The sequence below is a fragment of the Fistularia commersonii genome, chromosome 11 (genome assembly GCF_037954325.1).
Source record: "Fistularia commersonii isolate RoL2024-O1a breed Wild chromosome 11, RoL_Fcom_v1.0, whole genome shotgun sequence".
Classification (NCBI taxonomy): domain Eukaryota; kingdom Metazoa; phylum Chordata; class Actinopteri; order Syngnathiformes; family Fistulariidae; genus Fistularia; species Fistularia commersonii.
Genome location: NC_141294.1, coordinates 7076555 through 7102996, shown reverse-complemented (window position 1 = coordinate 7102996; position 26442 = coordinate 7076555). Strand labels below are relative to the sequence as shown.

Genomic DNA, 26442 nt, shown 5'->3' with positions numbered 1-26442 from the left:
CTTGAGAGGGACGGACACCTGGCTGTGAAGAAAGAGGTGCAGATTCGAGAAAGGTGATCTGCTATATCACCAGAGACGAGTGACAAGTCGATTTTAAAAAAGGACCCGCTGGTATTATTGAGACAGGACCATAAGAGCGGGGAGGGAAAGCAGAACGGATCATACTGGAAGGAAAGCTTTTCTCTGCTGGTTTTATCGCCCCTCGTAGTGTGTCTGAGCTACTATCACTTCTAATTTTATAATAAAGGATGAAGCCCGGCTTTAGCATAACAGTTGCCATGGTGATTTTGTCGTTACTACCCTAATGGCGAGTGTGTTTTGTGCAACTACACCCTTGCTGATCATTTGCAGACCTAAATTTAGACCCTCCATAAGTCACAGCCTTCTGTTCTTTTCACAGGGCAACAGAGGAAGTTTTGCAGTCTCATTTTCAAGGATTCCCCTGTGGCTCTATTCCTGTGTCTGGCTGAAGCTCCGCTTGAGACGCCACTTTCGTCCATAAGACAGAGCTGCACAAATATTGACACACCTACTGACAGACAATAACTTTCTTAAGCTGATGACAAACATGTAACCTCCCTTGGTAACTATCACAAAGTTCTGCTGTAAAATATAACATTTGCATAATGGCCATGGTCCGGTTAAACACCAAATATTATATATTTCTTGTAAAAGTAAAGGGAGAGCTTTACATTCAATGCATTGCTCATTGTGATCAGTGTCATTACTTTCAAAATGTAGGCTAAAACTCCAATGGCACCAAGCTCATCCAAGATGTTACCCCCCCCCACTACCAAAAAAATGGCAAGTAGTACTGACAAACATGTAGAATTATATTAAATTACATTATTTTTTTTCCCTACTTATGCGGTAAAGATTTTTTTCTAAGTATGCATGACAAAAAAATCTGAGAACTTGAAATCCACTTGTAAAATTCCACAACGCAGTGCTTCCACCTTTTACAAATACCACTGAAATGAAGAGCAGTTGCCGCTGGCTGGCTCTGCTCACTTGCTGGCTTTAGCCTCTCTGCCCACGATCGTTTCTTCTAATTTGGCAAATCTGAAGGGTGATGATTGGCGTCAGATCCAGAAACAGCTGTGCTAAGCCTACAAACTTTGTGCCTCCTTCATTTACGACGAAAAACCTCCATGGTAACATAAATGCGTGTGGCACTAATGAGCCATATGATGTTGAGCAACACAATATGGAAGACAATCCCAGACCTATCAGAGACTGTTAAGCCATCGCTGATTAAGCTAAAATAAGAAAAAAAATACTCTTAATTAAGGGACAGTGGACATAACTTGATGTAATCTAAATTGAAAAGTCCAGGATTTGTCTTTGGAGTTTAGTGGTACCAGGGATATCTATACTAATATAGTTGTTAAGATATTTTAGACAGGATCAAAGAGGTATGCTGATAGATTATCAATACATACATGGTATAAATAGCAACAGAGGGCGTTGCACATTCATTCTCAGACAATTAAATGTCTGCTATGACTTCTGTTTCACCTTAACACTAGATGGCAAATACACAAATCATATAATGCTTTCTGACCTCTGTGGTGGCGATGTTAAGCGTACAGCATCCTTCTTTATTTCACAAGCCTAGAACCTAGACAATACGGTGCTCTGCGGTGTCACATTATAAAAGAATATTAGAGCTCGGAAGTTCCAGTTCAGCTGAAACCCCTGTCTTAAGACTTGAAAACAATCTAGAGAGGATGGTTCAGGTCAAAACAAGCTTTAGGATCTAAAGTAGTACTATTATTTCATTGAATGTGATTGACACATCCTTTATAAGAACTGATCTCTAAATGAAACATTTACACTCGAAAGAAGGAAAATATAAACTGTCCTGGTTGCATACTTGGAATTTTTTTTTTTTTTAGTGGTGTCAAAGCTTTTTTGGACCAATTTTACTTACCTTGATAAACACAAGGTTATATCAAATCCCTTCTAAATAACCATCGAAAGGGACAAATAAAACCACAGCACATTCTGACAATATAGATGTCCTTTGGACTTTCGCTGTGTTCATTTGCATCAAAAGACACCCGTAAAATCCCTGAAGTTGAAGAGAATCCAAACGAACGGCCTCCATTGAAGTATTCACGTCCGCAGCCTTGCGTGGTCCGCACTCTTTTCATAGATTTGTTTTGCTCGACTTTGACTGGTCGTCCTCCCAGATAGTCAATGGGCAGAGAGGAACCCTGAGCGTCCCACCTCTGCACCGCTCTTTGTACTCCGTCTGCATCTTTCTGTCTCCTGATCTATCCCTGTTGTTCTGACGGACTTCAAACACTTTTTAATTGGATGCAGGTCAGCCAATAGGTGGACTTTGCTGAATGGACTGGTGTTATCAGTGTCTGGGCAGATGGGTTGCAGCTGCTCAGGTTATTTCTCAATAAGAAACAGGGTGGAGAATGAAGGCTCTATGAGTGGTAGAGGAGCGAGGGGGAGGGGAGGGAGATGTTATCGATAATGAGGCATAAGAGGAAACGTTCCTTTTTCCTGTGGACGCCCTGCAATAGATAATAAAGTTATTTGCTGGAGAGCAAAATAAGGAAACGTCGCTGTCCGTCCCACTGGCGCGGGAGATGAGTTTAAGATAAAGGTGTTTCTCAATCGCGGGGACAGCGTCGCCCCCCCCTCGTGTCCCTCCACTGTGTAACGGAAGACAGCAAGGTGCACAAACAGCCTTGGTTATATTACTTTTAACACTGTTGCTGGCCCCCGAGCCTTCTCACTACGTGCGATTGCAGCATGTCAGGCTACAAGACACAATCATTGGCAGTGCTCAAGCTATCCATCACACTATCAGCAATCTAGTCGGGGGTGGGGGGGCACGGAGCAAAGAGTGAGAAAGAGTGATGGCTGACAAGAGAAGGACTGCTTTATGGCTGTGATTGATATATGAATTCTTCTCTTGCCTAAATTCAAAAATAAACATGATATTTTGCAGTATTCTGATCTACCACGAGCGTTTCTGCTGATTTTGCTGATTCTCTGACCTCCTATCTGGGGCATGACAAAGTGCTTTAGTACTGATGAACACCTTGTTGAAACCATTAAGGCTGCACAGGTCATAACATGAGCAAGGGTCTCGTCAATCGGCAGTTTTAAGATGACTGACAGGTTCGGGGAGGCGGTGGAGGTTTGTGTTTGAGGTGGAGGAATGGAGCTGAGCCCGAACAGCCAGACAGAGGTAGAGACCGGCAAAATACAGGAGGATGAAGAAAGGAGTTTCGGTGGAATGGATCAGTGTACACCGGGTATCCGGCTTTCCCCCACTCCCTCTCTCTAGTCTCTGCCTCCTTTCTCGGCAGACGGGCGTGCAGAAGGAGCTGAACCGGAGCGATCCCACTCCTCGATGTTGCCACGGAGAGGGGTGAGGGAAAAGCTGTCCGACTGCAGCTATGTTTGAGGGTCATTTCAAGAACACAACCAGGCAAAGCGGTGACGGGCTCCATTTTCGGTTCATGCCAGGGAACCAGTGCCCTCCTCTCTGCTCTCAACCCCTCCCCTTCACCTACACAACAGCTAAATCAATAGAAATGACAACGCAGTTGGAAGGTCATTCGTTGAGCGCGGCGAGCTCTCTGGTGGAATGCCTGCCAATATGTCGACACACACAGGAAGAATGGAAAAACAAATACACACACTACCAGCATTCCCGCCTGCCTGCCTGCCTGCCTGTATCCGTCTCTGGTCCAGTTGGAGAAATACAGGGAGCTGATACAAATTCTCTATCCTGTCTTTGGAATAAACATGCAGAGCTGGTGTACATCAAGTGTTTAACAGCAGGTATACTGTTTCCATCGGCTTTTAATCTGCTGCATGCGCACGCACTCACGCACGCACGCACTCACAAGCCATCCCCCATGTAAACAGTTTGGATATCATGTGCACGTGTTACACCGGTAAAATCCTAAAATTGCTCCAATCCCCCTCCTTCGTTAATGAGCTACGAAGCGTGGTCAGACACGGTGCCCTCGTAACACAAACACACCGGCTGCATCTACACTAGAGCTGAACCTACTCGGGGAATCAGAAACCACAAGCAGCGGACACACACACACAGAAAGCAGCAGCAGGAGAGGCAGCAGCAGCAGCGGCGAAGGAGCGGAAAATCTTCCATAAGACGTAACAGCGTTACACAGAACGGGAAGAGTTTGCCGGCGATGGACTCACAGAATATTCAATGGTTCCTTTGGGTCTCTGGAACGACATGCGCCTCCCATCCTTCTTCTCTGGGGTCTTCTTCTGGCCGGTATCTGTAAGCAGGCGAGGCAAGGTACGCATTACATTCATGTTCCTCTCTCCCCAGCTTGTCACAAGCTGCCGTTTCCCAGCCCCGTGGGTAGACAGCTCATTCGTCAAAAGTGAGCGAGCCAGCCAGCCAGCCAGCGATGTGAGCCGCGAGAGCCGGACAGCTTTCTCTCTCTCTCTCTTGCTCCTTCTTTCTCTGCTTCCACACTCCCGCTCTTGCTCGCTCGCGCACTGTCCTACTCTGACTCTCTCTCTCTCTCTCTCTCTCTCTCTCCTCCTACATCACCATGCAGAGCAATGACAGCTGTTGAAAGCAGTTCACCTTGCTTTCCTCCCCCTGTTGCCTCTCACGGTAGACAGAGACCAGCATGACCTCCATCAGGGCGCCGCTCTGGAAGCGAGCCTGAGAGGACTGACGGGGGACAGGGGGGTGGCGGGGGGGGGACTGAATATGGAGTAGTAGGAAAAAGGGGGTTGAACTAGAGGGTTGGATGATAGAGGAGGAGGGTTCAGTGCTACGTGTTGGTTGGGTGATGGGGGATGTTGCGTAAAAAGTGGCTGCTGAGGGTAAAGGTATAGACTCGTAGTGGCGGCGTAGCGGTAGCTCTAGTTACTGTCCGACATCTGGAGGGAAATCATTCCGCCTTTTTCTGAGTGGCAGTAAATTTGAAGGTACAAGATGGATGGTTGAATGAAGCAAGGTCAAAGATAAAGAACAGAAGAAGCCCACAGCTGACAAGTACGGATTTTGCTTCGAAAATCAAAGGAATGTGGCACGCAAAAAGGATGGTTGGAGAAAGTGAACGTGAATGGTGACTGAACCAGAGCGAAGAATGCACAGGAGGGCGATGGGGGGCTGGGTGAGGACGGTCAAAGGCACGTAGATGAAGGCGACTGGTTGGATGGAATACTGAGGCAGCAGATGAAAGAGAGGAGCGAAAGATAGGATGTGAGATGAAAGAAGCAGGAGGGGGATTCTTGGGAAAGCTGAAGATCTAGCGAAGGGCCAAATGGGGCTTTCTTGGGTTGGGGATCACCAGTAGTAGGGGTAAAAATGACTATTAAGAATCGATAATGAAGTTACGTTGGTAATTAATATGGAGCTTGATTTCTGATCGAAGTAGGTCATACCCATGAAATTTAAGTTGGATACAGATTGACCCAGTGCTCTGATATGCCTCTAACCACGCTTTTAACCTTTATATTTGACTTCTCAGCCCTTCACTTGTTTCTTTCTAACAAGGCATCTCGGATGGCTCCAATCATGAGTCATGCACCGGTGTTACTATTTTTGGGGGTTCAGGATTACCTCACAGGGAGTGAGGAGGGATGGGGGCAGAAACTGGAGATGCTTCAGGTGTAAATAACCTCTGGTAAAGCTGATACTACCGGTTCACATTACAAAACGTACACTTGAGACAGTATCAGAATTATATCAGTTTTCTGCTTCTTATCAGCAGCAGGGCAGAAACAAATATGTTTTTATTCTCAGTTGGAAAATTTGATGGAGAATAGTCCATCCATTTTTAAAGGTCATATTTTGGACTGCTAATTCCTAATATGTTTTCTAATCCCTCAGCACAAGTAATTAACTTCTAGTGACCCTTGTCACATATTTTAAAAGATCTTTTAGCTGGGGGACAATTTAATAGACAGTTTATTAAGGCCCCATTCACTAATAAACATGATACGTCAATAAAAGTAATGCCATTTCATCAGAATCTCTGATCTAAATAAGACTTCTGCAGCAGCTGATGGTTGTATTGCACGATCTTCACCAGAGAGCGCTGGTCATAGATGGGCTCGATTGACGATGAGGGCGCTTTCACACTAATGCTTAACGCATACCAAGCATCTATTCCTGCTTTCACATACACAGCTCATCTGAGGAAAAAAAAGGACTATTTGTTGTTTTTTAACATGGAATTCATTTGTAAGAGTAGGTTTACATTGACTTGATTTTGAAAATTAAATGCAAGAGGTCCAGAAACTTTGGTTCAATTCAAATCACTGGAAGGAATCCATTATTTCTATCAAATATCAAGACTAACTTGATTTGTGAAGTATTGTGACCCCACTTAGTATCTCTTGCTTTTTTTTCCCTTCAAAAACATGAATTTAGCTCCTTCCTGCTGACTGCTTATTTAAATATATATAAATAAACAGGCAAGATATTTTTTCCTGCAAGCATAATAAACGGCTTCTATTTAAATAGAAATACCGACAATATCTGCTTACCCTCAAATTAATTAACCCCAGAGGCCATCTATTTCATATTTACATAATCCTAAATATTTGTGAGTCATTTCTTGGTGGTAATAAGACAGGAATATATTAAACATTGTTTTTCTTGTTTCATTTGTGTTCATCTATGAATTTACCCTGCTACATCTTCCTGGATATAACTACAATTACTACCATCAACAGCTGCTCTAAGAAATGCCCAATTCTTAAAGATGCAAATTTTCAGAGACCCTTATGACAGTTGCTTGGACAAATTTTCAACATTTTGAAGTGGATAGCTGTGCAAATTTTCTCATCTTTCACTATGATGTGTGCCTTCCGCTTCAACTTCTCAGCAGTATTAAACAGTTAAAAAACACTTCCCTCTACACACATTAAACTGAGTGCATGCAAAACCAAATTAAGTGACGCTTAATGTAAACTCTTGAAAGGTGATCATTTTCAGTGCAGGATTATTAATAAAATGCGCCTTCCTAATCGCTGAATCCAAGCTTTGTTGTTGTGAAATGTGATTCCGTTAAATTGCAGGTCATACCCCTGTTGCGACCTGAATGCAAGAAGCAAGATTCAATAAGCAAACAGAAGAGGTAGCGTCTGTTTCTTAGCTGCAGGGACTATAAATATTTGTGTTGTGTTTATTTTTGTGTTATATATGGACGAGTGTACATATGACCATAACAATGGGGCCAGAGCAGGATGAGCACCATTAAGGTTGGTTCAATGTTCAAATAATCCAATCACTCCAGTAATCCTCAGCGGTATGAAAAGGGAAGAGTGGGACAGTGACATTTCCAAGAAGCAATAAAGAAAGTCAAAGGGGATAACAGATATGCATGGGCAACAACCTTGGAGTTTGAACATATTGAGGTCTAAAAATAAACCTCACAAGGATGGTGGCACAACGATGGGTATTTTATTCAACACTACACAAGTAAACAGCAGTGGGACATCTTAAATAAGAAGCCTCTGATTTCTTGCCTCGCCACAGGAAAGCAGGAGTGGAACGTAAACCCTCTTTCCTTTGAACAAACCTACTGCGAAAGCTGCAAATCCCCGTGTTTTGTTTCATGTGACACCGCAATGGGATTTTTTAATCTTTATTCATTGACACATGTTCAAAATAGCAGCCTCAGGTTGCACTGCAAGATGCAGAGGCAGCAGCAGAAGGTGTGAAGAAATGGGCTTTTGGCGACTGCCAATCCAGATCAAACAAATACAGTTATTTTGTTCTTGACAGGGAGGTGGGAAAATGTCTTACAGAGGGGAAATGAGGTCACTACTTATCTAATTTGTTGTTCAACCAAGTAAAACAGCAGTTTTCAGAGCTCAGGCTATTTTACCGTTGTTATTTCCCCCATAAAGGACATTTTACTTGGCTCATTAATGGCTTCAATTGCAACAACACTGGGTCAAATGTGAGGGACAGTGTGCAACTTGCACACATGATGAAAGGGGCTGCTGTTTGTCGGTCTGGCAAAACAAAAGCTCCTTCCCACCAAGCCGGGACATAGTCACAAGACGCCGTGCCTTTTAGAGCGGCTTAACAGAAAAATGTGTGACAATGATCGTGTCATAGTCGTGGCTTGCCGCGTTGCCACATGGCTGCAAAGTGTTGCAGTAGGTTTGTTTGTTATTTATCTCTCAACAAAAGATTGATTGATTTTGAAAATAGCACCAAAGAAAGAGAAATATGTAGAAGTGATTAGAGCAACAAAGATGCATGTATATATCACATAACCTTTCCTTCACAGCAAACAACATTTAACAGGGAGATTGTAGATCTGCATCTTTCTCTACCATTACATTTTTTCTCAGGAGGACTCTGCAAACCGCTTAACTCTATTCCAAAATGAACATAGACTACTTTAGTGGCCCATAAAACAACTGACACTTATGTCGGTTTGTTTGTTTTCCTTTTGCATATCTAGTCCTGCTGACGGAGGTCGGTGATTTGCAATTTGAATAAACACCAGCTGAGACGACTCCAGACACATACTAGATCTCTCAGGTGAAATTAACAATGAACAAAATAAGGTTAAAATGGATTCTTCCTATTTACATCTTGGGGAAATGTGTGCAATAATAACAGAAAAACATTTATTACGATTCCAAAGTACTTTTTAAAATCTGGTCTCTTTTGTCAATTTAATCAAAGCCTAACTGGCTCTGAAGAGCCCTTTAGCTGACAAGTATTAAGCAGCTGAAAATTGAAGAACTATTGCAATGACATCAATAAGAAATGGGAATAGTGAGTGATATGCCAGTGGAAAAAACATGTACTTGTAAATAACTTGTAAATAACTCAAAAGCTCTCCTTTCAGACTGCAACAAATGTACAGCACATCTACTGGACAATAGTGTAAAACTAATGGAAATATCAATGAAATGGGACAAATGCAAAGTCCAAATTGCAGGATGCACAGTTTTTTGATAAAATTAAACGTGCTTCTGTAAACTATTGCAAATGACAATCCTATCAAGACTCTCCCATCTGCTAATCCAATTCTTTGGCCATAAGGCTCAGCCAGAAATGACATCATCCTTTTTATATATCTTTTCAGTGAAAAGTAAAGGCGCATGCCTGTGTAATATCACAATGACATAATCTGTCAGAAACAAGAGACGGATGATACCCCCCGACAAAGTAAACCCATGAAAAACCTTCAAAAACCCAAACAGCTGTAAAAGAACTTGAATCTGATACTTCGAACCCAAATAAATCAAGTCGGGCACGAATGCCTTCTGTTATCTCTCGCTGGTTCAAGCGAAATGCACAGGCGCAACGTCTGCCTCTACATACATGCAGTGTGCTGTGCCTGTGCAATTTGTTAAGTATGAATCACAGCTGCTAAATATACAGTCTCCGCACTTTGGATGTGGCCTCAACAAACAGAAGCAGTCGGGGAACATGAGAGTCAACAATGATCTGACTGAAATCCCCCGATGGTCTGATAGAACGCACAGGCAGTTTTTCCCCGCTGCCTTCGTGTGTTTCCTGCCTGCTGGCAATGGAGCTCTCCCATGATATTATTATTAGCAAAACCCTAAACATTCGGGGAGGGCGAAAGCTCTCTGTGGCGCCACTGAACAGGTGCTGCGCGGGGCTGGTTGTACTGCCGGGGCCTTTGATCAAAAAGTTGATGGAGGAGGACAGACTCAGTAGTTGAGCGGTTTGTCTCATTTAGCGGCTGCATCTAATTTTTGGAAATGCCTGCGCAATACAAAGCAATAGCTGCATAACAGACAGCACTCCCATGTTTTATGAATGTACGTTTTAGTTAAAGGGTTGGCTCACTTGACACAGCCATTTGTTAAATGCAAAGAGATCGTGCAGCACGCAAGGCATGCTTACCCCTCATATTCAGAATTCACTGATCAAAATTAGATTTCTTCGCTTCTACGACACCCAACCTGCTGAAAATACGGGGACTTCTTAAACTTTGTGCTGCTTTACTACTTTTCATTAGTAAAAAGACGTGCAGGAAAACATTCAGCTCCTCCGCGCGTCGGCTTGTTGCCTTTCAAGGTTAAAATGAAGAACGTCGACAGCAGAAAGTCATATCAGCTTTCACTAATTAATGTTAATCCTGTGAGTCAGCTGATGACAGGCAAAGAGCGGTTGCTGTCGGCCTTGTGTGCTTGCTGCAAGTGGATGACTGTATCCGGCAAAGATTACTTGAGAGGTAAAATACTTCACCCAGTAACATCACCCTAGAAATAAGTGTAAAGTGTGATTTAACCTTCTTGATCTGTTGTTGATTCAACTTGGTTTTTTAATAGTCACACACAGGAATTGTGATTTTGAAAACAAAATATGCCTATCATATTTTTTCTGAGGGTGAACCAGTGAATACCGGCTAAGACCATGTTATTGCACATCAACCTATTCACGAATGTGCTCATTTAATTGCAGAAAAAACCTGCATTGTCCAATAAACTTTTTTTATTTTTTTTACATTTCATTTATCATTAAACCAACCTTTTATATTTTGGGTGCTACAGAATGACATTTGTAAAAAGTCAGGGCAGTTATTGCCATGTTAAATCAAAATATAAAATGGATTTGAGCTATGATGTTTTTCTGAGGCATTATCAATAAAATTTAAGAAAGATCTCTCAATTTCAAGAAAGGCATTCCTTCTCAAATTCTCGTCTTGCAAGTGAAGAAAGCATAAAGGTAATTCATCTTATCAACAAAAGTGCATATCTGCTCTCCTAAATCAATATTCCCAGTCTCAGAAGGCCACTGGGAGAAAAGGAAAAAGCACTAACAGTAGTGTATAAAAAAGCCATTACAGCTGTGTAACTGTTTCAGAGAGCTGCTGTCTTTCATATGGGAATGAATACAAAAGTAAATGCAGCCTGCAGGACTTTTCGGCCCAGACAGCCCGGCGAAAACCAAATAACCCTCCGGCTTTATTAACGACAGTTGAAATTTTCTGCTGTCCATATGATTGTAGATACTGCTTATTGGTACAGACTTTTAATGTTTGCCAGTACCGGAATAGTTTTTGCAATTGATGTTTGTGGCACTGCTTTTTCTTTTTTCTAATGACATTTACAGCTGCAAATTTCCATTTTCATTGGCTCTAGGATTGAGAAGAATTCTTTTGTCGTCAAGACATATTTCAAAGAGGGCATTAGGTTTAGTTACCAATGTTCCGATAAACTAAACCGTATCAGCCTATCAAAACATGAACAATCTTCCCAGAAACCTGTATAATAAGCTGAAAAAAAAATCATCACTACTTGCACAAACAGTGCAAACTTTTATCTTGAGTATTTTTTATATATATACATATATACAGGACTGTCTCAGAAAATTAGAATATTGTGATGAAGTTCTTTATCTTCTGTTATGCAATTAAAAAAACAAAAAATACTTTTTCATGATATTCTAATATTTTGAGATAGGATTTTTGAGTTTTCTTAAGATGTAATCCATAATCAGAAACATTAAATTAATAGAAGGATTGCAATATTTCAGTTGATTTGAAATGAATCCAGAATGTATGAAATTTTTGTTTTTGTAATTGTATTACAAAAGATAAAGAACTTTATTACAACATTCTAATTTTCTGAGACAGTCCTGTATATATATATATATATATATATATATATATATATACACACACACACACACACACACATACATACGTGTCTTATATATATATATATATATATATATATATATATATATATATATATATATATATATATATATATATATATATATATATATATATATATATATATATATATATATATACACACACACACACATATTATATATATACTTTTTTTTTTTTTTTTCCCCCTCTCAATCATGGATACCACCTGCTTAGATTTGGCACAGATAAGTAGATGCAATGTGCGGGAGTGCAACAAAGCAGAAAATTATATGTGTGATCAGGGAATGAGAGAAACTGTTACTGAGGGACTTTCATAACTGACATTACAGTTTCCCCCTTTTATGTGCAAGGTAGAGGGTTGTGATGTCTTACCTCACCTTCCAAACATTGTTCAGTTCTGTCAAACACAGCGCCACAAGTGGTCACTGCTGAATGCCTCAGATAGCTGGGCTGAGTCACAGCAGCACAGCAAGCGCAGCTGCACGGACGTCACAGAAGAAGACTGAACGAATATTAGCAGTGACTATTTTATAAGGTTTTGCCAACAGTTCTGATGCATGTATGTTTAATATTAAGAGAATGTATAAGACAGTAAGGCAATTTTACACTGCTTAGTGTGTAAGAATGTAAACAAAAAGAGTCCAGTATTCAGGACATCCTGAAAACCAGATTTTCCATTTTTAAAATGGAGCCCAAATGATCTACGACTCAGCTCTGTTGAGAAACTTTGCTCAAATGCAATTGTGTGTGATTGTTTGTGTGTGTCCATGCTACAGCAGGAGGCATTCGATCGGCCCTGTCCTCTAATTAACACTCTCCCCATGTACACTAATCACACTCCCGGTGTCTTGCTGCTAATGTGGCTAAAATTCTCAACACTGTGAGATGGCTCTCCACGTTCTTGCCGTTCAAACCCGGCCGCCGGTTGGCACAGAGGTGTATCATTGTTAACTCAAAGACATGCGCTCTCATCCCAATTAATATTCAGATAACGTGCCGATGAATGTTACCCCAGTGATGAACCTTGCGCGAACTTAAAGGGAAACGTGTTCTTAAAACAAGCAGAGTGGTAGAGTCTGCATTATCTGGCGGTAATTTCACCTTGCGGGAAAATTGCTTTAAATCATATTGTTCTGAATCAAAAGAAGAAGCACTTAAGCTGCTGTAATATCATTCTAATGATTTATTCAATGCAGCTCTCCAAGCTAATGAGGCCATTAAGCAACAATTAAAAATAACTGTCAGAATACTTGTCCGTAACATTTGCAATGTTGTGTCCCGTTAAACTGAAAATATATGTCATATGTTTTTGAAGAGGTCAGCATATTGGAAATAAACTATGGAGGTTATTGAAAGTAATTTTAATGACCTTAACTTTAAAGACAAGTTGCTTAACTAGTTGCTAAACAAGTAAAACATGGAAAAAATAAATTACTTTCCAGAAAACAAATGCCAAGAACATGTTGAAATGTGACATGTAGTCTCTTGCAGTCAGGACCATATCCTGACTACATTTTATAACAAATGATCATGCAGTTCCTATTATTTTGACTGAGCATGACTAAAAAACTTAAGCTGTATTATAAATAGCAGCACAGTTTTGTTTAAGTTGTGCCTATTAGTCAGATATAGTTGACGGAAAGATATGGCAGCAGGATTTAAGGATTCCAGACCCTTCACTGCAGTCCAAGGCTCATTTTCTGAAGCAGCTAAAAGAGTCAAATTGATATATACATTTGACTGCTGGAGGATCATAACTGCTATAGAAAATGCGAGGCGCAGCGTCTAACAGCTCACACAACAGCTAAATAAACAGAACTCGCAAGTACAACTTGGAGCACTTATGTAGAAATGTACATGAACCGTGCGTGGGGAGGGTCAGCAGCGGGTCATCAACCCGCACTGGGCAATGGAGGAGGAAAGGCAGGCATGTAAAAACTTGGGTGAAAAACACAAAAGAAGGATGATACGAGGAGTTCTGGGAGTTCAACAACAGCATTTTAAGATGTGGCAGGTAAAATTAGAAACGGGGGGCAGGGTGGAGAAAATGCAAAATATGCAAGCTGCAGGATGGAAAGCGGTCACCAATGAAACGAGTGACTGAGTGTGAGTGGCAGGAAATTAAGTCCAAGGAAGACAGTCTTAAAAGAGAGACCGCTTAAAAACATGATTTGGACCAATATATTCACATGTCATATGAAGTTCATACATCATAAATTCAATGATTTATCTTGATTATTCTTGACAGTCTTTCTTAACTGCTGAGATGTACTGATAGTAGGCGGTTCATTTATGCTACTGGGGAAATTGTAATTCATTGATCAGGTAATTTAAATGCAAGAAATTGATTGTCATGAAAGTAAATGACAAGTACAAAATGAACAATCCCTACTTGCCATATCCGTTGACGGTGGAAAGTGATTTAATTGAAAAGTAAACAGTTTATCATCAAACAATTGTGTTGGGTTTCACTATTTACTTGTGTAACATATAGAAACAATAGAAAAAGTATGAGCCTAGAATATGAAATCCAACAACTGTCGATTTTAAAAAAACAAACACAAGAACACATTAGCTTAAAAATAGGGCCTTTTTTGTGGGTCTAATAAAATATACTTGAAAATATCAACCATTTAACACCAAAAAAAAAAAAAACAATTGAACAACACCAACTACTTAAGCCACCCCAAAAACATAACATAATAAAACCATCCTTGTCATGAGCATTTCACAGCAGGAGGTCCCCTGGTTGACCCTGTGTCTTCCTCTTTACGGTCACATCCAGTGTGACTCTCAGCTCACTAATCACATGGTGGACCACCCTCCCCTCCCCCAACCTTTAGGTGTTAACGGTTATTGTGTTGTGAGCAATATTTCTTTGGCAGTCAAAGTTGGAGGTGGAAGGGTGTGTCTGTGTGTGTGTGTGTGTGTCTGGGGGGGGGGGTTAAAAAGAGACATGATGAACAGTATGGCTGAGGTCTCAACTCTAGAATGGCTGGATCGATCACGATAAGACGAATACATAATGTACCCTTGCTGTAGCTTCCACAGTGAGATTAATCTAATTCAACCTCGACACTGCACGGATTAATGCTGTTTTGCATGAATCACTAAAATGCATACATTATTATTATGTAATATTTCTGCCAATAGAGAGAGAAGCAATGGATTGACACAAACATATCTCTGACACTCAAATTAGGGTGACAAAAATTGTAGCCCTATCCAAAATTCAACCCTTTGGGAGTCTGGGTGCTGTGTCTCAGCAGCAAAACCAGCTCAGGCTACAGCTCTAATCAATAGTAGGAGAAGTGATGAGCTCAGCTACAAGAAACACAAACTCTGCATTATCAGATCTGCTTATTGAGCCAAGAAGAGAGTCCTGTTCAGGAGTTCAGACCCAAACAGTCTACTTTTCATTTAAGGGATCCCACTAAGAGGTTAGCTCTGGATGGCCAGATGTACCAAAGGTTGGCTTGAAGAAAAACACATGTAATCTATTAATCGACAACAAAACAATCGTGCATAGTTATCTATCAACAAAAAGCAAAAAAAGTTGCCTTGTATTTAGTAGGTTTGCCTTGATGAATAATTGTTTTGATTCTGCTTTGGAAGATTCTGAAAAACAAAAAAATGTTCAAAACCTTTATATTTCCATTTTCCATTTCCATTTTCTAATGCTGGAATTATTAAAATCATTGTTAGTCGCAGTTAGATAAGGCATGACGGGAACATGCTCATGGTGCGTGTACAGATAGTGCTATCAAGAAGGAGACTGATAGGCAATACAAGAGTACCTTCAAAAACAATACTACTTTAAAAGTTCAATTTGAAAACAGACACACTGAGGAAACAATTCTTTAGACCGAAAATGATTGAGGGCATGTGACAAAAATATGTAAAATTAATACAATTAATAAAAGAGAGAGCTCTTTATTTTAGCTGTCCATCTTTTGAGAACTTTTCCTCTCCTTTTACTTAAATTATGCAAACGTATCAGTTTTATCCAATGTTGCTTTGCAAATGGCTTTTACTACTTTCTTGCCGCTACTGCTGCCATAATATGATTTTCCATGGATTTCATTTGCAAGTGAAACACTCACATCTTCAGATAATTCAGCGAAATTAAGAGCGAGCGAGCGAGAGGGAGAGAGAGCACAAGCCCCAGATTGTTGTTACATTCTTAGTTATTTATGCATGTAAACCAAGTGCTGCAGACACTCATTCACTCAGACTTCTCATCATATTAATAAGTGGCCACAACACTCCCGGGCCCAGAGGTAATATTCTGAGGAATATATGACAGCCACATTGCTTAGAAAGCAAAACTTTATAAAGTTTTAAATAGTTCCATTTGCCTCGCAGCGGTAAAGTAACCAACAGACTCCCATTTTTTTTTTAAACTTTTGTTTTAGAACAGCTGTGGTGCTCATACTTCACTGTGAAAAATGTAATCATCAGGTGTTTTCCCCAAGTCTCGCATCCGAACGGATTCATCTGCAGACGTGACCAGACTTTTCTCTATACCGGCTGTTCGCTGATTAGCTGACAAATGAGGCTCAAGACAACCTGAATCCATCAGTGGAAAAAAAAAGTTAATTTGTCTGAATAAATCTATATTTCTTACATTATCAATTATTACTTTCTTATTTATTTGTTTTATGTTTTCCTTTTTTTTTGGCCTCACTTTTAACATTTCACTCATGTCCAACAACTTATTCTGTCATTTGATAATAACACTGGGTGGTTCTAAATACATTGTTATGAATACATTTGTCAGGCACTTTTACATTAATGACACAAAAAATGGTATGTTAACTAAATAAAAATAGATAAATTAAAAAAAAATCAATTCCATACCTTAAGCCAAAGCTCCTAACACACACACACACACACACACACACACACACACACACACACACACACACACACACACACACACACACACACACACACACACACACAGACACACAGACACACAGACACACAGACACACAAAGTTGAATGAATACATTATATTAAACAATAAATGAAGCAAATAAATACATACACTCAAACAGCAAAGAAACACCCAGGTAAATGAAAGCCTATGTGAATACATTAATGAAAGATAAAATGCAAAAGCAATCGAAATAGTGGGGATGGAATGTGAATACATGTGGATAAAAAGAAATCACTGTCGACAATAAAAGCATCTTATCAAATACAAGAATGGAGCCTTGTGTTTCTCTTTAAACAATATCAGCAATCTGTTTCTATTATTATTAATTATTGCATTTATATTGCACAAAATGTGCAATTATAGCACATTTCATCTTCACATTGTTATTGTTTTCTGCCTTAGTCTCCGCTTCTTTCTTTTTTCTGTAATGAACCGGCATTTAATCACACTTCTGACGTGGCTTTTAAGAAAGGTATTGTTTTTAAAAAAGGCAATTTGAATAAAGTTGATCAATAATCAATCATTTGAACATCTGTGGTTTTGATTTGAGAGCACAGTGAATGACTGGCACGAGTGTGGAAGTGTTGCCAGAGGCTGGATGCTCCTCTCAGCGGAAACAATGAAGATGCAAAAAGAAGCGGTTGAACCACTCAGATCAGGTCTGAATTGCTTCCTCTTTGAATGTCAACTATGTTCGGCATCTTTGCTCAGCATCCGGCCTCTTTAAAACATCTGCTGCTCCAAGAAGCTCTGTCTTTACGTCATTAAGACCTGTTGTGTCCCACGGCATCCGAAAAGGAGTTCTTCATGAACTGCTTTCCACTTTTCTTTTCATTTATATTTTTCAGGGGGGGACTGGTATTACTCTGTAATAGAGGGTAAAAGTGATTAGAAATGGGGACTATCTGGGGGTCACCGGCACTGCTGAACCATAAAATATGTCTTAGTGATTAAAGAGGTTCCTTAAGTCATGGATGTAGTCCGGATACAGTGAACCTTGTGCCACATTAGAGAACAGTAGAAGAACTGTGGAGGATTTAATATTGGCATAAAGCATCGGTAACAAGCTGCTGCTGATAAAAGCTGCTCAAGGACTTTTTGGAAATTAAGATGATTAAAATCATCTATTACGGGTGCCTGGAGCATCAGCAGATTGCATTGTTTGAATTACACAGATAATTACAGTAGAGGTGATATCAGCCTAAAAAAAGTAAAGTTAATTGAGACAAATATAACGGATAAATAACTGGGAACAAACCTGCTCTTGCACGTATATGCGCATCAACTGCTATTAAAACGTAGGAAAGCAGTGTTATGGCATTATTGCCTACACGCAATACTTCAGCAAGACATTGTTATGCTGAGAGCTGGAACTGGAACCAATTAGTAGCATCCTTGAACTACATTTATCAGTTTGTTTGCATGAGCAAGTCAAAAAGCTTTTTTTTTTCCAAATTTTTTTTAAATAAGTTTGCATATTCACAAATTATATGACAAGATTTTCAACTATTTCTGTATTTTGCGTGATTCTGGAAAGATTTCAGTGTGAGATGTCTGCCTTAATTGTTGTTCACAGTGTCACATCAGAAATCATTTAATAGCAGCAACAGTTAGAATAAGGGTTAAAGGCATTTGAAAGTTAAAAAAACAAGTCAATTTTACTTATGTGGTTGCTGGGGAAGGGGGGGATTACACTCACAGAAAACTATTTTTAATTAATTGCTTGTGAGCAGGGTTTGCTCCTTTGTTTTGATCTCCATGTTTATATCTTATAGCGGTTTTCCCCAAAATGTTGGTAAAGGCTGGTGATGTTTCAGAAAATTGCCCTGTTCCAGTAACCCAATTAACCACAGAGGCAAGTGTTGCTTAGTGAAAGTGTGTCTAGTTGTTCTAAGCTGTGTTATCAAAATATCTAAGATTTTTTTTTCCCCTGGAACCATAAATCTCTTCTTTCCATTTCCTGAAACGGCTGCCCCTAGGGTTCTTCCACTGACTGTGCACCCACATGAACTCAAGACTTGTGACAAATGTTTCTGGTCAATCTTGAATTAACTCAAAGCTGTTCTACAGTAACAAAAGAGACCTTTACGCATGTCTTAATGTCTGTATTCAGAAAATGTTGTTGCCAAAGGTGTAGTCACATGGCATGAATGTGGAACTTGAGTCACATGATAACAAGTGGTCACGAATGCCAGTAGGTCATCCACCATTTCCTAGTTCAACGACATAAGGACTACACAAACTTTAAAACATGTACTGAATTTGTATTCAGAAAGTGACTATTCTCCCTTTCATTAAATTGTACATGAACTACAAGCTCACACTTCCCTGGGAAGACATTGGCTTGAGGATGTGAACAGTTGCTGACAATTCGTGTCAAATATTGTTCTTTTTGCCCAAGATCATGTTCTTACTGCCCAAGGTCATCTTTTGAAAGTGTTATTCTGCCTATTATCAATTTCACTCCAAGTTCTCTGCTGAAAATAACATTTATTACTCCCAAATAAAGTTTGAATTTTTAAAAAGTCGAAACAAAATACTATTCAACATCAAAGTACTCAACATTATGCTGATTAGGATACAAGCCCAGGAGAACTTCGATGCAAATTTATACTCGATATTTTCTTTTTCCCTGTGATGGCTGTTCATAGGCGGCACTTTCAGAAACATAAAGGACCCTGACACAGTTCTTGGACTGAAAGTGCCAGATTCTTGTCTGAGCGAAGAAATGTACACTTCCCCTATTAGTATTTGTTCATGTAAGTACATTTCCACTCGGAGTCCATATGACCACTTGTGATCAGACACTCATGTGATGAGCAACAGTCATGCAAGAGACATCTTACCTATAGTCATGGCTGGGAGTTCAGAGTAGACCTTCACAGAATTTCACTAAAAGCATTAGCCACACCAGGTTTATTTATTAACGTCCCCGACATACACAAGATTTTTCTCACTTCCACCAATGTACTGCACATCCAGTCAGTTGGAATGAGTCTTCCCGGCGGTGAGCAACAGCCTGCAGACCCAGGCCTCCCCCTGCGGCCCCTTCACTCTGCTGCTGCACACAAAGGCGCGGCCACTAATAATGAGCCCTTTGACCTCCATGGCGGTTCACTAACAGCGGAGCATGTTTCTGATTAATCTTTTGTCCAAATTAGATCAACAATTAACCTGACAAGGCACTGGAGCCAGGTGAGCTGCGACCCCCATCCAGAAGAGTCCACAGAGACTCTGCAAACACATGGCAACTTTTTAACTTTTCACAACAGTCCATTACTGCTGTCGAATAGCATTTGATTCAAGGAGTAATTCGGCATACTGTTTAGCCGAGTCTTCTGAGCACTGCTTCTCCGCTTAAATCAAAAAGGCAGATAGGGCTGTGATATCGCGGTAAATTCTATGTGAGAGGCGAAGTGGGGTGTTGGGGGTGCAATCTTCATTAAAACTGAGATACTCTCTGACGCGAAAAGCCTTCAGGACATGCTTGTTGCCTCACTTGCTGGACAGTTTGAGCACGCATTGCCTGCTGATCTGAAATATTTGGAATGCCTCAGTTGCCATGGCCAGTGAATCCTCCTGACAACCTGAACAGCCAACCGAAGGGAAGGCAAACTTGACTGATTTGTAACAGGTTAACAAGAGTTCAGAAAGAGTTCATTGTAGGGACACTGTGGATCTCGGAGTTTGATGGAACAACATCGTGATAGTCTATTTTTTTTTGGAGAGCGAGAGTAAAAAGTATCAAACCAAGCACAAGTTACTGTTCTACTTGGTTGTTCTAATTGGTTTTGAGGCTTAATGATTTACAACACATGAGATGTGTTTACTTGACCCTCTATGGCTTGAACATGTAGAAGTCATGCTTTAATTATATAACTTATTGCCACAGTGTACTGTAAATGTTGTTAACTGGCCAGAGATAAGAAATACTGTTATCAATTTGTGTCAGTGATTTATCTTTATAAAAGTGGGTTTTGATTGGTTAACATCTCAGCAATCAAAGATGACCTTTTTCATCCTTCCCAATATTTTACTTTTCTGTTTGTCAATGGGATAAAACATGACAAACAAAAGTACCCTCAGGAGATGAGATCAATATAAAAATACTCTTGGATCACACCCAGCACCAAGGAAAAGCAAAGCATGACCTTCTAAACATTCTAGAAACAGGATGCAGACACACTCTAAATTGTTTGACAGGGAGATTAGGCCAACGGTCGCCTTTCGGCACTAACTGTATTATTAGAAGAGCAAACAACGATTCCTCCGAGGCAAAGATGCGATGCAGTTGTCGACATGGACAGTCGCGCTCCGAACACCCCGGCCTGGTAGCCGCCCATCCATTCACATGTGACCACTTCAAAATGACACGGCCACGTTTCCTTCCCGCTAAAGACTCGCTGACAGGTTTGTTCATGGGTCGGGATGAGTGAACACTAATATCAAATGTTCCCTTTTCAAGAAACTGCAATTGCGAGAGATTGAAAGTGCCCAAAATATCCATCCTTCCGTCTGCCGCTTATCCTGCACTCAGGGTTGCGGGGGATGCTTGAGCCTATCCCAGCTGTCATCAGGCGGGAGGTAACACAAGTTTTGTAATTTTAGCTATTTACCAAAACATATTCAGGACACAATTATATAATCAATATGGGCTTTAAGTGCAGACTCTCAGCTGTATTTTGAGAGTTTTCACATCCAAACTGGAGCAAGGGTTTAGAAATTACAGCTCTTTAATATATAGCCGCTTCTTTTTCAAGGGACCAAAAGTAATTGGACAATGGAGACAAAAGGCAGCAAAATAAAACAACAAGCTTGCATGGGCTCTTCCCTCGGTAACCTGTCATCAATTAAGCAGTTAAAAGGTCTGGAGTTGGTTCAAGGTGTGGCGTTTGCATTTGGAAGCTGTTACTGTGAACACACATGTGGTCAAAGTAGCTATCAATAGCGGTGAAACAGACCATCTTGAGGCTGGAAAAAAAAATAGGAAACCCATCAGAGAGATAGCAGAAATGTTTGGAGTGGCCAAATCAACAGTTTGGTACATTCTGTGAAAACAAAAAAAGAAAGGTTCACTGGTGAGCTTGAGAACTCAAAAAGGCCTGGAGGTCCACGAAAGACAACAGTTGTGGATGATTGCAGAATCCTTTCCACGGTGAAGAAAAACCCCTTTACAACATCCACTCAAGTGAAGAACCCTCTCCAGGAAGTAGGTGAATCAGTATCTAAGTCTATCATAAAGAGAAGACTTCATGAGAGTAAATACAAAGGATTCACCACAAGGTGCAAACCATTAATCAGCCTCAAAAAAAAAAAAAGAACAGGCCAGAATTGACTTTGCCAAAAAACACCTGAAGAAGCAGGCCAGATCTGGAACAGCAATTTTTTGACAGATGAGACTGAGATCAACATGAACCAGAATGATGGGTAGAGGAAAGTTCGGAGAAGAATTGGAACAGCTCATGATCCAAAGCACACCCCATCATCTGTAAAACATGGTGGAGGCAGTGTGATGGCATGGGCTTGCATGGCTTCCAGTGGCGCTGGGTCACTTGTGTTTATTGATGATGTGACAAAAGACAGAAGCAGCCGGATGAGTTTTGGGATATTCTTTTTGCTTGGATTCAGACATATGCAGTAAAGTTGATACAACGGCACTTCACAGTAGAGATGGACAATGATCCAAAACAACCCAGGAGTTTTTTCAAAACAAAGAAATGGAATATTCTGCGATGGCCGAGTCATTCATCAGATCTCAACCCAATCGCGCATGCGTTCCATTTGCTCAAAACAAAATTTAAGGCAGCAAACCCACAAACAAGCAACAACTGAAGACAGCTGCAGTAAAGTCCTGGCAAAGCATCACAAAAGAAGCAAACCCAGCGTTTGGTGGCCACTTCAGGCAGTCATTGCCTGCAAAGAATTCTCAACAAAATATTGAAAAGTAACATTTACTTCGGGTTATGTTTATTTGTCCAATTATTTTTGAGCCCCTGAAGTGTGGTGTGTTTGTATAAAAATAGCTACAATTCCTACATGTTTAATCAGATATTTTTGACTGAAACATTAAAGTCTGCACTTCAATTCCATTGTAGCTGTTTCATTTCCAATCCAATGTGGTGGCATGCAGAGGCCAAATCATGAAGATTGTGTCACTGTCCAAATATTTCTGGGCTTAAATGTATACAGTCAGACAACATTCACTCACTGACTAATTCGGGGCAATTTTTCCAGATTTTCTGCTCCGTGTTTTTGGACTGTGGGAGGAAACCAGAGAACCCGGAGGGAACCCACGCAGACATGGGGAGAACATGCAAACCCTGAATAAAACCGGGGTCCTTCGTGCTGTGCACTGACCACTGAATCACCCTGCTGTGCACCAAAAATAATATTACAGTAAAAATTAATCAATTAATTAAACAAAAACACACATAACCTGCATATTATCCATCATGAACAACTTCCTCTGACATACTCTTTCTGGTTCGCTGTCGAAAAGGAGACTCAAGGAGCATTTCCTGCCAAAGACCCACTCTCTTTATAGTAATTAAGTGTTCTGATTCGCCTGTCTATCTGCAGCTTACACTTTATATATCTACACGTTTCCATTTGTTAGAGATTTATATATATATATATATATATATAAACACGCACACACAAACACACACACTATACAGGCCCTTCCTTGTTCCCCAAACCTTTATTGTATCTGAAGCGTAATTCTAATGTCCAATTCCTTTTTTTGAAAAATATGCAGTTTTCTTTTAGTAACTCATATTTCGATCTAAATAAGTTTTTGGAGCTGTGCTGTATGTTTTACTGTATGTTTGGCAGCTGCTGCCCTTCCAATGTCAGTTTTGGGGTGAGTGTCTATCCCTCTGCTCACACTACATATCCCTTTATTTTTGAGGAACCCGGAAGGCGGACAGAGGAATCGTAACCTCGGCCTTGTTCTAAAATGGAAAAAAAAGGGTCTTCTATGTGGTGGAACACACGCACGTCTGGAAAGTAATGGCTGCAGTCAACGGCTTCGTTTGCAAAGCGCGATTTCTTCCTTAAGCAAACTCCTGTCTCTGAGCTCGACAAGTGTGTCATTTTTGTCATTAAACTTTGATGTACTGTCGTGGCAGAAGGGCGGTGGAGCTCATACTGAGAAAAAAAAAACCAAACTTAACAGAAGACACACTTCGAGAACTAAGAATAAGACCACGCCGAATTGAAGATCGATGATCGATTAGAATGAATTATGGGGTTGTTTGCCCTCAAAATTGAGGTTATCGGCATGTTATTTGTGTGGAACGTAAATATGGCTGTTTTTCCAAGGGAGTTCGGTAGTGCGCGCCGCCGGGAGGCTGACAGTGTGGGCTGGCTTTCAGAACAGCAAAACAACAAAGTTTTCTCTCTTTTACAACCGAAACTAGTGTCAGACCAACCTGTTTTGGGGAGGCTTAGGTCCGGGTCGTTTTCAGGTTTCGTGTGGACTGTCTCCTGCCCGGGTCCGGCCCACAGTCTTTGCGAGATCGCGTCCCTGACAGCTCTTGCTCCGCTACCAGTCAGAGAAAGTAAATACCGGTAATCCATATTCGCTGCAACTTTCGGAACCCTGCTCGCCTGCGGGGGTGCAGAACCCGCGGTTCCCCTCAGAAGACTGCGAGGGCCATTGCCAGTGCGCAAAACGCAACGTTGGCATAAAGCAACGAACCGAAACCTGCGGTGTGAGATGTCTCTGACAGGCGCATTCCTAAACAGGAACTATTTCTAATAGCCCACGTCAACAAGTGCAGACTTTTCTTTTTTTGCAGACACCTAGTGGAGTCGAGCTATGCAGCACTTTTGCAGTACTCTATCCCACAACATAGTACTGGCAAACACCTGAAAGTATGTATTCACTCTGTCAATCGAGCTTCAAGCAAATACCACTCAGGCTGGCTCTCGTGACATTTATGATATTTTTTTTTTCAAAATATATTTATTTCGTCATTGATCAAAACTTAAGTGCAACAGGCTAAACAGAGTTAAAGACGATTCATCCATTCATAGATTCAACTATTACCCATGTAGCAGGAGCCTATCCCGGCTTTCATTCGGGCGAGAGGCACTGTTCACCCTGAGCCGTCACCTGTCAAATCACCGGGCCACATATGCACATGCAACCACATGCAACCGTTCACCCTCTCATTCCTACACCACATAGAGAAAATAAAACAGTCACTCTTGTTTGCACGTCTGAGTGATTGAGGGTCTCCTATGAACTTTCTGCATGACTGATAGATCCATGCAAACTGCACATAGAAAGGCAACCTGCTAGTGGCGGACCAGGGACCTGCTTTGAGTTGGAAGCGCTAACTGCTGCGCCATGGTTCCGTCCATTGTTCCGTCCATGGTCTAAGATGGTGATCCCCAAACTACGGCCTGGGGGCCGTATCTGGCCCCCCTCCACATTTTGCCTGGGCCCTGAACAATACCAGAGATGCATGATGATTTTTTTTTTTTCCTCAATTCGGGCCACGTAATCGTGACTTGTATGTGCATTGAATGTAACGTTCTATTCCACCCTTCTGCAGTCTGTGCCTTATCTGAAACCCGTCCCTCAAAAAAAAAAAAAAAAAAAAATCCTGGACACACCTCTGTCAAATAACACGGAATAATGGCGAAAAGATTAGGTAAGAGAAAAATAGATACAGAATGCAGGGTATTTAATCTGCAGTGGAAGAACAATTATTTTTTTGTTAAATTCAAAGAAAAGGCTGTTTGTCTCATCTGTCAAGAGATGAGACAAAGACATTTTTCATTAATAATGCTATTATTTATTTTCTGTTTTTTTTTTTCTGGTCAAGATCCTAGAAAGGGTTAATTTTCGGTTATTTGTGGCTATCTGGAAAACAATAAATGTGGTTCACAAAGAGGAAAATCTTCAAGTGTTTTTCATCTGCGATAACATCTTGAAATGATTTTCGAATGGGATCGTCCACATGTTCCCAACTTTTACAACCTGGATAACAATGCACGTGATAATGCACCTTTGCTTGGACCCCGTGGATTGCTGGGAAGTTGCTAGAATATGTTCCTGTAGCACCCAAGAGAATGACAGCCGTCCGATACCACCTGCCGAATCAGATCATTATAAAGAGTGATGTTCGGATCGAGAGCAAGAGCACCGTCCTGCGCTCAAGGGAAACCTCTGAGAACACAAAGAAATCTGAATTATACGTTCCTGCTCCTCTAATAAGGAGGAGGAGGGTGAGGGGTGACGTGAAGTCAAAAACCAACAGACCAGAGCTGAGCAGAGGAACTTGGCAACGGACTTAGGTAATCAACCACAATGACCAGGATGCATTATTCATCCAGGAGCGTAGCAGTGGTTGGAAGTATTAAATAAAAGAAATCCTGTAAGGTGTCAGGTGAACGGCAGACATGATCAGAAAGATGGGCCTGAATCCATGTCCTCGCTCCTCTCACATCAGAGGTGGTTTAACTTGGTAGACATCTTTCCAAACCCCTGTTTGACACAAAGCAAGTGCATGTTTTTGCTTCCTGGTATCTGAAATTAAAAACAGCTGTTTAAATTGAACAGATGGCGTTTAAAGTGAATGCATTGAGCTGGTGTCATTTGAGAGTGAGTTAGGGGCATATTCAATAAAGAATGTGCTCCATCTGCTGGCTAAAGGGAGAAGTGTCTACTTAAATTTCAAAATTTAAGTGAACAGGGGTTGCAATCAGAATAAAAACAAACAGAACTTAATGTAACTGGATATGAAACAAAGAGCATGTTAGAGCATGTAAAGAAGGCGAGGCTTTGAGTTAACAGCGGAGCATCTGGCTATCAAAAAGTCATGGTGTCGATGA

At 40.8% G+C, this 26442-nt stretch overlaps 1 protein-coding gene across 6 annotated transcripts in view; it reads right to left on the bottom strand.

Moving 5' to 3' along the window:
- oxr1a (oxidation resistance 1a) overlaps positions 1–26442 on the bottom strand; it is a 143567-nt gene that overhangs the window by 37796 nt on the left and 79329 nt on the right. For 4 of the 6 annotated variants that reach the window (XM_086154753.1, XM_086154756.1, XM_086154752.1 and 1 more), the window contains exon 4: positions 4201–4283. In XM_086154753.1, the coding sequence (XP_086010879.1) occupies positions 4201–4283 (83 nt within the window). Of the gene's footprint in view, positions 1–4200; positions 4284–4600; positions 4672–24029; positions 24311–26442 lie in introns of those variants that run through there. The other 2 variants (XM_086154754.1, XM_086154757.1) reach the window with 2 other exon arrangements.